General features: G+C 43.2%; 1 protein-coding gene across 1 annotated transcript in view; it reads left to right on the top strand.

Annotated features, from left to right (window-relative positions):
* Positions 1-17786, top strand: part of MYO3A (myosin IIIA) — a 168534-nt gene extending 150748 nt beyond the window's left edge. The window contains exons 31-35 of the mRNA XM_005908809.2: positions 4230-4336; positions 10142-10182; positions 11722-11865; positions 17346-17457; positions 17589-17786. Coding sequence (XP_005908871.2) covers positions 4230-4336; positions 10142-10182; positions 11722-11865; positions 17346-17457; positions 17589-17786 — 602 coding nt within the window. The remainder of the gene's footprint in view (positions 1-4229; positions 4337-10141; positions 10183-11721; positions 11866-17345; positions 17458-17588) is intronic.
* The last annotated feature ends 159 nt before the right edge of the window (positions 17787-17945 follow it).

Raw genomic sequence — 17945 nt, 5'->3', positions numbered from 1 at the left:
CCGGGAGTTGGTGATGGACAGAGAGGCCTGGAGTGCTGTGGTTCATGGGGTCGCAAAGAGTCGGACATGACTGAACAACTGAACTGAACTGAATTCTGTGTTTTTTTAAAGGCCAATTGGAGAAAATGACTGACAATCAATAAATAATTTTCTAAAATTTGGCTCTTAGGAAAAAAAATTAATGTAGGTTTTCACCTCAGGCTATATACTCAAATATTTTTTCTGGTAGATTAAGACCAATATGATCTTGAAAAAAAAGCAAGAAGTTATTGGGGGTCTTTTAAATGCCACCCCTGTGTTTTCCTTATTCTTCAGCCAGGAAAGCATGTATTTTTGTTATGTGACTATCTTCTTAGTCCCATGGATGTTTATACACAGGATGCATGCTCATGGCTCAGCTTAAGACTCAGCACAGGTGGCAGTCTTCAGCCACCCTTAGCATCATTGTGTGCGCTCCCCCTGTGTTTCTGGTGGGGTGTGCTCCTGTATGTATGCAGGATGGCTGGAAGTGAGGGAGAACCTAACTCCACGGACCAGAACAAAACTAACGAGCCTCTGAGGATTCTAATTCATGACCTCTGCCCAACAGAGGAGATGGGAGTAAATGACCGATAGGTAGTGAGCACTTCCAAGAGACAGATGGTGGTCCGGAGGGGACGTCTGTGGGTCTCACCACACAAGCAAAGCTGCTTCATTCTCCTCTGTTTCTCCCGTGACCTTAGTTTAGAAGAGAATGTGAGGGGTAGGCTGGGAGCAGCCTCTTCCCCAAACCTAAGACTGTAACTGAAAAGCTAAATGCTCACTTTTTGAGGTCCTGATGCAGAGTTCTCAAATCTGAGGGGACAGAGAGCTCAAAGCCCACGAGCTATAGGAGGACAGATCTGACTTGGCTCTAGGGCATCGGTGGTCAGCTGATGGGCTGGCAGTCCAGTGATTAAGGCTTCGCCTCCCCATGCAGAGGGTGGCAAATTCGATCCCTGATTGGGAAGTCAAGGTCTCATATGCCTTGTAGCCAAAAAACCAAAACATAAAGCAGGAGCAATATTGTAACAAATTCAGAAGACTTTTTAAAGGGTCCACATCAAAGGGGAAAAAAGGAAAAAAGAAAAGGAAGAGCCAAAGTAATTGTTGAGCAGGTTCAAATGGGGGTGGGGCTGGCAGCTGCCTTCTGAGGAGGTCACAGGGAGCTTGGAGACAGATCCACTGAACACTAAGGCACACCTGAAGTGCTCTGGATACTTTGAGCAGAGGCACCTGCCTTTGTAACGCATCACCTCAGGAAAACACCAAAGAAGGAAGGAAGGAAAACAAGTGGTCGGATCTATAACGAGCATGAGAAGTTAAAATATCTCTGGGGACTCAGAGCCTGAGGCAGTGCAAGGCAGAGAGGAGCACAGAGGGACTGAATCATCCACACAAGCTTGGAATCTGCACCCAGTTCTCTCCAAGTGACCTATCCTGGCTGAAGGGCAGACAAGGTGAAAGGCAGACAGAGCAGCTTACTGAAGGCAGGTTGCAACCCAAACTATGGTGAATAGTTTTTAACACATAGCCTTTAACACATAGCCATGAGCATTCCTCCCTTCTAAGATTTCCTCTGGGTCCTTATATTGCTTCAAGTTCACAGACTGTCCATTTGTGAATAGAAATTTACCAAAACTGACAAACAGATTTCTTAAGGAAGAAACAGTAACATCAATGCATTTCTATGCTGCTAATATCTGATTTAGACCTGTGATACTTTGGCAAATTATATTCTGCATGTTTACTTAAGTAAAATAGTGTAATTATCATGAAATGAGAATAATGCTGAAATTTAATTTGCTAGAGCAAATATTGGCATTGAGTTTTAAGTCTGTCTTCTGCCTTCTGAATGCAAAATGTTGAGATTTGTCCTTTCATTATTTTTTAAATGTGCATTCCTGACAGACTCAAACACTTAATGAAATTATTAGCAGAACTACAATATAAATAAGTGTTTTACCTTCTGGCTATTTAATATAGCAACAACCTTTAAGAGCTAATATGTATCATGCATGTCACACAAAATGGTCACAAACCTAATTGTTCTACTGACAACATTGATGTGTTGCTGGTAATTCATGATTATAAATGTTTATGTCACTTTTATAATTAAGGAGTTAGGATGATGTTGGCAGGCAATGTTTGTACACCCCCAAAGGAACAAAAATTTAGAAGGCAAAATAAACTTGTGCCTTTCTGAAATATTTGTATGCTGATAACCTTATGGGCAAAAAAATATGAAATATTCTGGGGAGGTTTAATCTGAATGATCATACTCTATTGAGTACCTTCCTCAATAGTTTTCACCTACTGGCTGCCCACATTATATGGTCATAGCTGAAGGGGAGACACCTCTTAAGATTATTCAGCCCAAGCTTCACATTATCTTGGTGAAGAAAAAAGTTAATTCTGCAAGATATAAGAATTAATCAGAAGTTCTGAAAATTCAACACCTCTTGAGGTTATATCTGTAATATGCACATTCCCTCATGCATGTTTATAATTTTATGTAAATGTGACCATCCCATACATTCCAGGATTCTTTTGAATTCATTACTTTTAAAATTTTCTCTCTGGTGTCTATAAATGTGATCTCATGTATCAAGATCTCGTTTTCTTTTGTTTTATTCCAAAAATAACAGTAATGAATGATTGTCCTGCTTTTCTCTGGTCCATGTTGTTCCACGCCTTACACCACGATGGCATACTCCCAACTAGCTGATCTTTGTCATCCAGCAATTTCCCATACATTTAAAAATGAACGAGGTGGATAACATTAGGATGTGAATGCTCTTGTGATAAGTTTATTCACACAGTGGGCTGGGGCTGGGACTAGGAAGTTAGCCATCTGTGAGTCTCCATCCTGGTTAGAGTTGTTTTATGCTGGCAGTCATGGCTGCTTACACATATAAGTATGAGATATTCTTTGATTTGATTAGATTTGACTTGATTTGATTAGAAAGATTTGGAACAATTCGGTTTCTCTGTGTATTTCTACCTCTGAGGATTAGGAATTATTGTTGCCCCATTACTATATGCAGTAATGATCTACTGATGCCCTTAAAGTCCCACTAGAAAATGTGTGCTCAGATATCTGTTGAATATAGGCCATTCCCCACTAAGCACCCGTACCCCACTCCTTGCCCAACTTTGAAATATTTTTTGTGCAGACATTCCTGCACAGATGTGCTCAGGGATGGAGATCAAGAATCATGAAAAATAGAAATTCTTTGTTAGAGGCCTATTTTTAGTCACTCGGTCCTGTCCAACTCTTTGCAACCCCATGGACTGTAGCCCACCAGGCTCCTCTGTCCATGGGATTCTCCAGGCAAGAATACTGGAGTGGGTAGCCATTCTCTTCTGTAGGGGATCTTCCCGACCTAGGGATCAAACCCAGGCCTTCAACATTATAGGCAGATTCTTTACCATCTGAGCCACCAGGGAAGCCCCAAGAGGCCTATTAGCTCTGTGCATAAAAAGCCATTTGTAAGGAGCACTGACTGCCAAGTGTGGAGCACTGACTGCCAAGTGTGAAGATCATCAGCAACATCTGATGATGTTGCTACAGATTTGAGAACTTGGCTCTGTGAAAGAGCAAGGGAAGGAGGACAAACTTGATTCTTTCTTTGCCAGCATTTTCAAAGTCCAATCTGAACATCCTAATAGTTTAGATTCTAAATATTGGTGAAAGACTAGGTTAGACTTTTAGAAAAGAGGCCTGCCTGCAGACTAGCAGTCCCTTGGTTTGGGCCATAATATGAAGTGGTGCTTTAGACTGAGGATCATGCAGTGTGTGGATGGATGGATGGGTGGATGGGTAGATGAATGGATGGATAGGTGGGTCACTGTATAAGGCCAGCAACAGGGGATTCTGTGAGCATTATCCTCCTTTTCTAAGATTTTATGGCAGTTTTTCTCCTTCCTGCCCACTCATCCTCTGAGCTGCTATTCCATGTTACCAAACGGTGCAATTCTTTTCTTCCTCTTCCCCTTATTTCTCATGGTTCTAGACCATCAGACAATTGGAGGGAAGCATGTGGTGAGGATTATGATACGGGTTGGTGGGAACAACAAAGGAATTTCTTCTTTCTTCCAGTTTTAGCCCCAGTTGTATGTATATAATTTGTTCTTTAACCCTAAAGGAAAACCTTGCTTAATAATACCTTTGGTAATGGAGTCCTTATTTATGATCATCTTTCTTGTAGGTATCTCAAAAGGAGAGGAGCCAAAAATATTGAGACCCCCAAGGCGGCCCCGAAAACCCAAAACACTAAATAACTCTGAAGACTCCACATACTATTCTCTGCTTCATGTAAGTGTGTGTGTTAGGTGCTTAGTCGTTCATGTCCATCTCTTTGCGACCTCATGGACTGTAGCCTGCCAGGCTCCTTTGTCCTTGGAATGCTCCAGGCAAGAAAACTGAAGCGGGTAGCCATTCCCTTCTCCAGAGCATCTTCCCCACCCAGGGATTGAACCTGTGTCTCCTGCATTACAGGCAGATTCTTTACCTTTTGAGCCACTACTGGCTTGATCTTTTATCAAATGGGAGCTGTAGTGTCTCCTCTAATGGCCAGTAAGGAAACTGACCACACAGTCCCGTCAAGAGGGAGGGCTCTTTGAAGGAGACACTCATTGGCTTCTCCTTCCTGGCCCCTCCCTGACTGATGACCTGGACACTTGCCTGTTCTCTAGCCTCTCTTCCTCAGGGTCCACCCCTCCCCCACAGGCCTATGGCCTCCCAAGAGTTTTCTCAGCTAGTCCTTGAATCTGAACCTATATGCAAATATCAACTCAGATAGAGAAGGGCATCACAGCAGGAGCTCTCCAGAGAGGGACCTTAGTGTGAAAGGGTGAGTCTCCAAGGAAGGGAGAGGGAGAAGGAGATACTTATCGAGGACCTTTTAAATTCTAGGTCCAGAGTGACCTGTGTTCACGAGCATTGTGAGATCGAATTCTAGAAAGAGCCTGAAAGGTGACATCCCTGTCTCCCGAATCAGGATTCTGAGACATGGATGAAGCACTTCTGAGCCCTGAGGGCCATTTGCTGTCCTCAGGTCTTCTGACTCCACATCTGCTCAGTCATAGTGAGCAGCCTGGGAGCTCTTGGCATCACCCTCGCCGGCCTGTCCTCCCTCTCAGGTTCCTGTTCTTCCACCAATCCACCGTCATCCACCTGGTTACCTACACCAGGAAAGTGGGAGACCGCTTGAGTCTTGCCTGCTGTCTCAAACCCAACATCAGATCAGTCACTCAAAAGCGTGTCTTCTCCCCACAAAGGCTGGCTCTGATTCATCTTCCTCCTCTGACTACCTTGGCAACTACTTTATTCCAGACTATCTCATTCCTCACCTGGATAGTTCAGACCCTACCTAATTGCTTCAAATCTCAGCTTCTGTAGTCCGTCTCGCCCTGCATAGTGCCTTTAATAGCTTGGCCACTCCTGCATCAAATCCATACGCCTTCCTTGTTGGACCAGGGACAGCTCTTCCTCCCAGCCCCACTGACCAGAGTTACCTACTGGCATCTCTGCCGGTGCACAGCCTCCCATGCCCCTAAGTCTTTTGCTTCTGCTGGTCCTTCTATTTGGAATACTTATCCCCTTCCACCTGCATGGTTGAGAGAGCAACAATTCTCCATGTCCCAAAGAACCCAGAGAAGGTTTCCCATGAGTTGGAATTTTCTCCTATCTCCCCAGCATCAAATGAAGCTTGACTTCCAGATCAGCCGTCTCCTAGTCGTCTTCCTTCTCTCTGGTGGTTTCTCTCCAGTTTCTTTGGAAGGGTCCTGTTCCCCTTGGTGTTGCCTAGGATTCAATCTTAGATTCTCTTATCATCCCATTACCTTCAGACATTCTCATCAGCTGCCATGACCTCAGTTTCTACCAATTCCTGAATCGTGGTCTCTGGCTCAGACCTCCCCCTCTCTCCAAACTCAAATATCAAAATGCCTAGTGTTCATTTTACGTATTCTATGTGATGGACAAAGGCACCCACACATGTATATGTGTGTGTGTGTGTGTGTGCATACGCACACCTACATACTATGGATACACATATAACATAGAGAGAGACCTATATACTATAGGTCCACACACACACACGCATATGCAGGCACAGAGTTTTATTGAGATGTAAGTCACATGCCATACAATTCACCCATCTAAGGTATACAATTAAATGTTTTTCAGTGTAAATGCAGAGTTGTACAACCATCACCACAATTTTACTTTATTTTTTCATTTATTTTCAAAATACAACTTTTAATTGAAATATAGTTGATTTTCAATGTTGTAAATCAGTATACAAATTAAATATATATAGCTGATTCACAAGTGAGTCCCAACTCCCAAGAAGATTATTACTTTGTCATCATACTATTATTTTTAAAATTAATATAAAGTGTTTTCATACATCTTAAATTATCAGTGACTGGAATCTGTTTTATAGCCCTGTCTCTTGAAATCTGTGGCTGCAGTGAAACATAAAACATAGAAAACTAGTATATTATTATAAGTAAAAACACACCATGAGTTCATATTTATCTGGCCCTTACCTGGATTGGGGGAGGTTACACATTAAGTGAAATTTAAGCTGTGATGGAGCCCCATCCCCTTTAAACATTAAAACACATTCTGTACTTTTAAATGGTTTTCATAAACATCATTCTAAAATATGCTGCATATTTTAAGCCTTCTCTTCATGACCCAGACCACTGTAGTCAGCAAAAATGTTTGTACTTTATTCACATCTGTGCTTATCAAAGAAGCTGCCTGACAATCGTATCTAAAGCAGCAGCTGCTTCTGTATTTGCCTGGCCCAGCTTCATATTTCTTCATAGCAGGTATAAATATGTATCTGCGTGTTTCCTGTCTGACTCTCCCCTGTGGACTAGAAGCTCCAGGAAGACAGAGACTTTGCTCCTTCTTATAGCCCTGTTGTTGCTCATCATGAGCCTATTTGCTAAAAAAAAACAGGACATATTTAGACAAGATTCTCGGCGCTGCCAGACTGTGGACATGACACCCCTCGTGCATGCTTGACATGAGCAGCTGTGCTGACAGGTGTCTCGCCGATTGATACAGCTTTTTTTCTCCTTGGATATCGCCATTGACTGTGGTCATTCTAGCTGCCTTCATACCAATACCAGCTCTCTTCTGTGATGGGATTCTCTTAACCTCCTACATCTGGGAAATGTTGCTGTTGTCCTGTCCAAAATAAGAGTAAACTGAGGCTGAGAATCGTGGCTTTGAGGAGATAATGTTAGCTGAATACTTTGCTCTGTTGTCACGGGGTCTGGTGTCTGCTCTAACGTCCAGAAATTGTGCAGCCATCAGCAAAATGACTCAGGGCCAACAGCTTCCTCAAAAAGTGAGTGATGGACACAGTCCCATCACAGGCCCCTTCTGGTCCCATTATTTTTCTGGAGTCTTCCCCGAACATAGCAGCAGGTGGTTTGATCACTCCCAGGTCGCTTATTTTAATGTCTGCATTTTGGCTACTGTCTTAATCTTTGTGAAGACCTCTGAGTACATAATGCATTCATGTATTTCCAAAAGAAAAGTAAGAGTGTGTCCATCATATTGTAATGGAGGCGAATTTTCAAGTTTTACCATAAAGCAAATTTCTTTATGTTACACGGGAAGGAGAAGGTATAAGAGTCAGTGACCGAGGAAGGGTTTCTTCAGAGTCTGCTGAACTCAGACCTCTGTTCTTTCAAAAGCTTCCTCAGAATACATCCTCACCAGATCTCATACTTAAGTCATCTCTGTTTCTTTGTCTTTCTTCTTTACTCTGGTTTGGCAAGAACCTGCCACAGGACATTTGGTTCTTTATTTGCATTTTAAATTTCAGGTTTGCAATTTGTCATATCAAAACTTTAATTGAGGACTTCCTGTGGTCCAGTAGTTAACATGCCATACTTCTAATGCAGGGAGCATGGGTTCAATCTGTGGTCAGGGAGCTAAGATACTGTGGGTCATGCAGTGTGACCAAAATATAAATAATAAATAAAAATTAAAATATAATTTAAAAAGCCTAATTCAAGACATCATTGGTCTTAGCAATTCAAACATGCCTCATTTTATTGTGCTTCACGGGTACTGCTTTTTTTTTTTTAACAAGTTGGAAGTTTTGTGGAAACCATTCAGAAAGTCTATTTGCACCATTTCCCCAACACAGTTTGCTCACTTCCTGTCTCTGTGTCCCATTTTGGTAATTTTTGAAATATTTCGGACCCTCTACCAGCATTTTAATGGCATTTTTAGCAATAAAATATGTTTAAATTTTTAAATTAAGGTATGCATTTTTTAGGCATAATGCTATTGCGCACTTTATAATAGACTATTGCCTTCTCTGATAATAGACTATAGTGTAGTATAAACTGGGCTTCCCTGGTGGTGTTAGTGGTAAAGAACTCTCCTGCCAATGCAAGAGAGATGTGGATTCAATCCCTGGGTCGAGAAGATCCCTTGGAATGAGGGATGGCAACCCACTCCAGTATCTCGCCTGGAGAATCCCCGTGGACAGAGGAGCCTGGAAGACTACAGTTCATGGGGTCGCATGGAGTCCGGCACGACTGAAGCGACTTAGCACTCATGCGCATAGCATAAACCAGCCATACCACACAGCATGTGGGATCTTAGTTCCCCAACCAGGGATCTCACTCTTGCATTGAAAGTGCAGAGTCTTAACCACCGTACTGCCAGAGAAGTCCCATGTAAATGTAACTTTTATGCACCAGGAAACCAAAAAAAAAAAATTGTGTGACATGCTTTATTGTGATACTCGCTTTATTGCAGTGGCCAGGAACCAAACCTGCAATATCTCTGAGATGAGTGTGTAAGTGCCCCTAATATAAAGCCCTCAGTGATAAAATGCATATTAAATCCTCTTCTAGGTCATACAGTATCCTTCTTCATGATGAAGAATGCCATCACGTACATCCCTAACTTTAGCCCTAGAGCCTAGGAAACTAAGAGACAATTAAATGTAAAGCTCTGTCTTAAAGTTCATATTTCTCTGCCTTTGTTCCTTATTTACAGCTCCTATTTTATTCCTTTGACTACATGATTGCTTCTATTATAAGCCATTTTAAATAATTTTGGGGAAAATATACCACAGAATTACATTTCATAAGAGTATTCTAGCACAGATGAGAGTGAAAAAAAAGTGCAGACAATATTTCTTCCTTTAAGAATTCAGTAATTGAGAACCAACTTGTACATAGCATCTCCCAGACAGAAATACTGATCCAGAAGAAAATGTGGTCCTTGCCAGGGCAGAGCAGTATTTGATTCTTGGCTGTAGAAAGAGGATCTCTGTTACTCAGCATCATTCAGCATCTCTTCAGATTATAGAAAATTGTTATCAAGAATAAGAGAGACACTTTTTCAGATAATGGATCAAGGAGGCAGGACCTCTCAGATTAAAGCAGGAACACCACCCTGGTCCCAGGGGATCATTAGCTGAACTGCTGGGGGCCGTTGTACCTCAGCTGGTACATCATTGTTTGTAAGCATCTCCTAGCCTAGGGCTCTGGGTCAGGAACATGAAGTTAACAGGAAATGTTAAGGAGGACAGGAATGTCTTTGGTATCCTGCCCCTTACATTGTTATTTTCAGAATGATCCACTCCCAGACTTGATGCAGGTAAGCATTCACTTCTACCTCATCCACTGGCTATAATACCAACCAATAAGAAGAAAGCAAACTATGAACTTTTTGACTCATCTAACATTTTAGGGTATTAAAATGATAAACGATGAGAAAAAGGTGATTCAGTGTATCTATAAAGATAATGGGAAAACCCTTCATATTGACAAACCATTATTATTAATAATTGCCATTTTTATTATCTTGCATTTTTAGGGTGTCAGTCAACTTGATGCTTGCATTAGTGTTTCCACAATTATAATATCTTCAGCTTGTTTGCAGTATTTGTTTCCTTAGCCTAAAAGACATATATACTCTTTTCAACATGTAAATATAAAAGTTCAAATATATTGAGCTAAAACCCAGTGAAATATAATTTTATATGTTAATACTATAGTAATATATCCATTAATTATATTAAGATCATAATATTATATAGATTATTTTTAATTATTCTATTCCCTTTAGAAATCAATCCAAGAAGAAAAACGAAGACCAAGGAAAGATAGGTAATTATTGTTTTTAAATTTTAATAACTCATCAAACCAAAATATAAATCTATATGTTCAAATTATGTTTAAAGGCCACCTATTTTATATGCATAGATTTGGAAAGTGGTGTGCTGTCAATAAATTTTAAAATATGGAGTTTATATGTAATCTATAAGATCTTGCCTATTGGAAATATATATTGAGCTAAACCCAGTAGGTGGCTCATCCATCTACCAATGCAAGAGGCACAGATTTGATCCCTGGGTTGGGAAAGACCCCCCTGGAAAAGGGAATGGCAACCCACTCCAATATTCTTACCTGGGAAATCTCATGGACAGAGGAGCCTGGCGGACTACAGTCCATGGGGTCGCAAAGACTCAGACACAACTTAGGGACTGATCACAAGCAGAAACGCAGTGCATGGTATATATACTGTGGACTCAAGACAGTTTTGAATAAATTGTACCATCCAATACAGAATTGTCCTTTCTTGTCCCATTAATATGGTTTTGATTGAGCTATTTGAACATGCTCATGTTCATGAGCTTTCTTTCCCCAGACTCCTTTGTACTTCTTTGTTCTTCAACACGAGCTAAATCTTACATTTTATTAATATAATGGTATGGATTTGTCAGGAAGATGAGGTTTCTGACACCTGTGTGTGTGGGCCACTTCAATTCAAACTATTTCCCTTTCCCTGTAACATTTCAGTCCATGCTTTTAATATCATCCCACTATTTCAATCAACTAATTTCCAGACAGTGCTCAAAACAATTGAGAGTTCTTCTGAGAAGCATGAGTGGACACAGAGTTCCCTATTTATGAATTGGTGGCATTCTGAAAATGTGTTTGCAAATTGGTTATCTTAACTTGAAAAGAGCTTTTCCCCAAAGGACTGTAACACCTGGTAGTTTTCCAGACCGTTACCTCTTGACCTCGGATGAAGTCCCATCAGATCACAGAGCACCTGGGAACCAGAAGCATAGCTTGAGTAGATCCACGAATGAGAATGGTTGGGGACACACCCCTGCCTGAGTGTCACATGCAGGAATTAAAATCTAGTACAGAAATTAACCCCCCAAAGAGCAGGCGATAGGGAAGGACAGGGGTTGCCTGTGAAGGAAGTCAGGTAAGATCATGATGCCCTGTGTGCATCTATGGGCTGATGGATAAATTTGGGAAATGGTTGTGCCGGGACATAAAGGTCAGCTTTCCTCATAGTGGCCCAAGGGTCACTTGTGAGCTGTGGCCAAATGAGTATTTATAATCACCAACTATCTAGTAGCTGCTAATTTTGTGCCAAGTTGGATGTGGTAGAAGTTGGAAAAGCATTTCCAGCAGCTAAATACTCTCCTAAAGGTCAGAGGTGAGTGGTTTTTCTTTTTAACTTATGGTATGTACTGTTTTTTGCACATCGCAAGACTGCTCTCATTCCTATTAGCATGCATGTGGGACTCAATTACTGTAAATATTAATGCTTTAAATGAAGAAACCGAGTGTCTTACAAGTTTCGGTGAGTAGACAGCCTGATTCTATGGTGTGTTTGGTCATTTGCAGTCAGGGGAAATTATTAGATCTGGAGGATTTCTATTATAAGGAGTTTTTGCCCAGTCATCCTGGACCAAAGGACCACAACCCTAGTTTAAGAGAACGAAGACAACAGCAAGAACTCCAGAACCAGTGTTTCAAAGCTGATGAAAGGTAATAAATATATGTTAAAAGTACAGCATTTTGGATGTTATACTCACCATTCCATTTCTAGAGCACTTTCATTTATGTATGGACTAATCAGGCTACAGTCCATGCGATCACAAAGAGTTGAATATGACTGAAGCGATTAAGCTTGCTAGCTTAATGACAGTGTCCTTACTGAATATTGCATCTTGTGATTGATACGTTGTTTAAAAGTAAAATCAAGGATTATGGTAGGTAATCAGATATCCCAGTTTTTCTGCACAATCTCAGTGTTTACTTGTTTTCTTGGTGTAATCATCAATAGAATCTCCTTTTAAAATACCTCGGTTTCGATGATAAATGATATGGTCATACTAACTGTAAGCAGTACCTGTCTTCAATAGTAGCCACAACCTATGTTTACACTCTAACCAATGTGATTTTATTTACTTATTGGTTTCTCAATGATGCTATGTAATTTCTCAGAATTGATGATGTCAGACCAAAAAAAAATATTGGGGAGAAAATTTCATACAGAAATGTGTATTTTGGATATGATTTTCACTTTGCCACCAGCTTTGATATTTAACTTAAACCATTTGTAGCTTACTTAGAATTTGGGGAATCTTTTTTTCTTTCCCCAAAAAATTCTTAGTAAAGTTTTGAAATTGAGGGCACATAATAAGGTGGACATGTGGTATATGAAAAACGGGAACAACACCAGGCAATATAAAGCTGTTTTTCCAACATTCTAACTGAACATCCTGTTGGCCCAGGGCACTCAGACGCCTCACCCACCTCTTTGACAGTGTGACGTGTGGTTAAAAGAAGAGGCTTTAGAGTCTTAGATTTGGGTCCCAATTCTGCTACTTCAGTTCAGTTCAGTTCAGTTCAGTCGCTCAGTCGTGTCTGACTCTTTGCAACCCCATGGATCGCAGCACGCCAGGCCTCCCTGTCCATCACCATCTCCCGGAGTTCACTCAGACTCACGTCCATCAAGTCAGTGATGCCATCCAGCCATCTCATCCTCTGTCGTCCCCTTCTCCTCTTGCCCCCAATCCCTCCCAGCATCAGAGTCTTTTCCAATGAGTTACTGAGTAACCTTGCTCGTGTTACTGGGCCTCTCTAAGCTTCCGTTTCCACATCTGCAAAAGGATTTACTAATTGCTTCTCCCTGTTGTTGGAGAGACGAAATGAAATGATGAATGAGGATGTGATTAATGCCAGACACGGTGCCGGGGAGTTGTTCAATAAATGGTGGCCGTCATTCTCTTTATTTGCTTGTCCAGAACCAACCTGAACTATGATTTCTGCCCCTTATCTCCAAAAGAAGAGGTATTCTTCCATCTCAGAGCCGAGAACTGTTAACAGGTTGGAGCTTAGAGATGCTCTGGTCCAACCACAGAGCTCTATACGGGAGTACACCAAGTGCCCAAGAGATTAAAGGATGTGCCCAAAGTCCCAAATAGCGTGTGTGAACTAAAATCCAAGCACTTTCAATCCCAGCTCAGTTGGCTTCTCACTGACTTAGCTGCTTCCCATTTTGACAGGCCAGTCTGCCTCCTCTCCAGTGTGTTCTCCCCTCCCCCAGCAGCAGACACGCATTTGCTGTGAACCTGTTCTATCCTGACATTCCAGTGGCATCTAAGGATGTGGAGTCAGCGTTCACTAGACTAAAAGCTGGAAGTCCGCATCACTGGAGTGCTCGTTGCGCTCTTATCTTGTCTTTGCTCTGATCTCATTTACTCTTCCCAGGAGCTGGGGCAGGGCGGGGGTTGGGATGGGGGAGTTACTCTCACTGTCCTTTTTTATAGATGAGGAGGCTAAGCCTCCAAAGTTTCATACTGCATATAGTCACCTAGATAATAAGTAATGGAATTGAAATTTGAGCACAGGCATTTGTGTGTTTAGAGTTGACTTTAGGCACACACACTGGGTGCTAGAGGAAGGAGATGCAATGAATGCAGGGGTGTGTAAGATACAGATAGAACATCCTTATGTTCATATATGAGGAGCTGGGCTCTAGAGAGAAAGTATACTGATTTAACCATGCTGACAGGCAACTCCAAGGTGGCATATTTCTAAACTAAGGAAGATTAAAGGGATAAACCAGAAAGTACAGTAGATCAACCTTGATAGGATCTTGGCTTTAAAATAAAAAACAAAACAGAAAAACAGCTCTAAAGGATCTTTGGGGACAATTAGAGAAGCTTCAGGCCAAACTATCTGTTGGAATATTTTATACATCTTATATATCTTAAATTATTATTTTATAAACAAATATATTACATCTTTTATATATTTATACTGTATAGAAATATGTGTGTGTGTTAGTTGCTCAGTCATGTCCAATTCTTTGTGACCCTCATGGACTGCAGCCCACCAGGCCACCCTGTCCATTGAATTCTCCAGGCAGTACTGGAGTGGGATGCCATTTTCTTCTCCAATATATAGCAATATATAGTACATCTTTAGACTCCCCTGGTGGCTCAGATGGTAAAGCATCTGCCTACAATGCAGGAGACCTGGGTTCGATCCCTTGGTGGGGAAGGTCCCCTGGAGAAGGAAATGGCAACCCACTCCTGTACTCTTGCCTGGAAAATCCCATGGACACAGTCCACAGGGTCACAGAGTCAGACATGACTGAGTGACTTCACTTCACTTCAGTGCATATTTATGTGTAAATATTATTACATTATTCTGATAATTTATTACATCTATTTATATATATTTTGAACATATACATCCCAAATATTAGCATTAGTACACCAGGAAGGTATGAGCAGGTCTGGGTATCAGGGACAACAGCCATGAAGAGTTGAGTATCTTGTGAATTTTAATAAATGGAAGCAGGTGGCAGGTAGCCAGTGATTAGCCGGACGCGTGTCTGTACTCCTGGCTAAGACCAAACCTTCCGTTTGTGCACTGAATCCTAGTCCTTCCGTGTTCACCAGAGCATTGTCCTGCAACTGTCCCCTTTCTCTTCTACACCTTGAATGTCTGTTCCCTTTACAGAATCATTTCTGACAGTCTGTGAACATGGTGTAATTGGATGCATCCTAAAAAGCACCCTTGACTCAATCTGGAAGTCCACCTTGACTTTCCAGAGCACCAGTGTTCCTGGTCTTCATTACAGCAGAAGAGTAATAGATGAGTGTGATCCTGCCTCCTCTAGGTCATCTCTCCCCACCCTTTCTTGGGCTACCATACTCAGGTTTCCATTCCCATCACTCCATGGAAACTGTCCCTGCCAAGATCATCCTATCTGGAGATGATTCTCAATCCTTATCTCACCCTATAAGTAGCATGTGATGTTCTTTCTTCAAACATTTTCTTCACTGTCTTCCAGGACAGTAAGTACTTCTCTTGGTTTGCCCACTCACTCACTGGCTGCTCCTTCTCATTCCCCATGGCTGATTTCTTTTCATTTGCCTGACCTGTCAACAATGGAGAGTCTCATCCTTTGTATATCTTAAATATCATCTATTTACCTAAAACTCTCAAACTGAGAATACCCTGAGATCAGGGCTTATATATCCAACTGCCTATTCAGTATCTCCTCTTGAATATCTAGTATCCCAAACTTAGCACAATTGAAACCAAAATCTTTTAACTCACCCTGCCCCAAAGATATTCCTTCAGCAGCTTTCCCCATCTCATTAAATGGCAACCTCATTTTTCTTGTTGTTTTAGGTAAAAACCTTGGAAACATTCTTAATTCCTTTCTTTTACACCCCACATCCATTCAGTGGACTCTTCCAGATCGACCTACCAAAATGACCAAAATCTGACCAGTTCTCAGCTACTCAGGCTTGCTTAGACTATTGCCCAGTCTTTTCACAGGCCTCTTTACTTCCACTGAATCACTCTGCTACTCAGAAACCTCCAGTGTCTCTCTTGTTCAAGTCCCTGCCATGGTCTCAAAGCTCCATGTTGTCTGTCACACTGTCCCCTCCTTCCTCCTGCTCTCATCCCTTGCTGTTCTGCCCCTTGGTTGCTCCACTCCAGCCATAATAGCCTTCTTGCTGTGCCATGAACACAATATACACACTGTCATCTTAGGACCATAATGGGGATCTCCTGTCATCCTGGAATGACTGCCCTTCCCTGCAAGATCTGCCTGGCTCCCTCCTCCCCTTCTTCAGGTCTCCCATCAGATGTCACCTTATCAGAGAGTCCTTTCCTGATCACCCTCTATGAAATTGCTTACTACTACTACTACTACTACTACTACTACTACTAAGTCGCTTCAGTCGTGTCCGATTCTATGCAACCCCAGAGACGGCAGCCTACCAGGCTCCCCTGTCCCTGGGATTCTCCAGGCAAGAACACTGGAGTGGGTTGCCATTTCCTTCTCCAGTGCATGAAAGTGAAAAGTAAAAGTGAAGTTGCTCAGTCATGTCTGACTCTTAGTGACCCCATGGACTGCAGCCTACCAGGCTCCTCCATCCATGGGATTTTCCAGGCAAGAGTACTGGAGTGGGGTACACTCACACACATATATCGCCATCCACCTGGCTCTTCTTTGTAGAAGGCTTCCCAGCCTCCCAACTCTCACCACCTGGAGTACTGGAGCTGTTCATGGTCCTCTCCCCTTCTAGACTGTAAATCCTGGGAGAGTAGGGACTTGTGTACACCCATCACCTACACCGGTAGCTGATACTTAGTAGGTGCTCCATGAATAAATGAATTGATGAATAATGCTGCATTTTAGGGAGCTCCTTGCTTCCCCCAAGCAAGCTGCAGAACCTAAAGGTAATTGTTGGCAGGGTTTCCTAGCAGTGGCTCCAGGAAGGTGGCCCAACAGCCTCACTGAAGATGTTGAAACATTGGAAAAGCTAACAGAGTGATGGTGCGATTTGGGGGAAGCATTTAGTTGGCTCAGCCGGTAAAGAATCTGCCTGCAATGCAGAAAACCCCGGTTCGATCCCTGGGTTGGGAAGATCCCATGGAGAAGGGAATGGCAACCCACTCCAGTATTCTTGCCTGGAGAATTCCATGGACAGAGGAGCCTTGGGGGGACGGTGTGTGGGGGGGGGGTGGGGAGCCACAGTCCATGGGTCACAAAGACTCGGACACGCCTGAGTGACTAACACACTTCCTTTAAAACAAAGAACTGAGCGTTTGCAAAATGATTGTCTATAGAGGCACATTGAGTTTACTGTTTAAGGAGAAGGTACTGAAGTATTAATTGGTTGTGAATTATTTCAAGCCAAACCAAGCTCACCTTTCTGAACTACACCTTCTGATGTTTTACTTAGCTGTCATTCAACTAGGCTTCACCAGCTTCCACCAACCCATCTGCTCCTCGCTCAGGAGTTTTGCAAACCTGCTGAGGAAATACCTCAAATCCGTTAGGTTACTGCCCTGCTGTTTTGAACATGCGGTTCTTAAACGTCCAGTGAAGGTGGGAGGTGTGGGAGAAGGACCCGCCCGACTTGGGGTGGGCGGGGAAGCCGCGGCGCGCGCTGGCGCCGCTGATGCTCGGCCCCCGGTCTCCCTCGCAGGTGCTGGGCGGCGGAGGACTGCGTGGAGGAGGAGAATGGGCCCGCCGCAAACCCCTACGACTACAGGAGGCTCCTGCGCAAAACCTCCCAGCGCCGGCGGCTCGTTCAGCAGGTGTAGCCCCGCTGCTCAGCGGTCAGCGCCGTCGGGATGTGCCCGAGACTGCGGGGCTTGCCGGGGCCAAAGCGGGGGACCCTCGGGCGCTGCGCCATCAGGCACGGGGGCTGCGGCTCTAACCTTTGTAGGGGTTGCCCCCTCGAGTGCCCGGGCCAGCCGCTGGTGCTCGGAGGGTAGAGAACCGAGAGCCCTTCAGACGCGGCGTCTCCGCGCTCCCGCGTCCTCCTCTCCCACCAGCCTGCCAGGCTGGGCGTCCCTGGCCCCGGCTGCCAGTGTGTCTCTTTGTTCACTTCTGCGACACCTCTTGTGGACTCGACTGCGCCTGAGCTCTCGCCGACCCCTTCTCTCTCCTTCTGAGTGATTTCAAAGATTTCGTCTTTCTTGGAAACGGCTTTGCCAGGCCCGCAGGATCCTCGCTGAGGGGTTGAGTCCGTGAGAAGCGAACAAAGCCCCGAGGTTTGGGGGCGGGGCCGACTTTGAGGATG

The sequence above is a fragment of the Bos mutus genome, chromosome 13, assembly GCF_027580195.1.
Source record: "Bos mutus isolate GX-2022 chromosome 13, NWIPB_WYAK_1.1, whole genome shotgun sequence".
Lineage (NCBI taxonomy): Eukaryota > Metazoa > Chordata > Mammalia > Artiodactyla > Bovidae > Bos > Bos mutus.
This window is presented reverse-complemented; position numbering and strand designations above follow the sequence as displayed.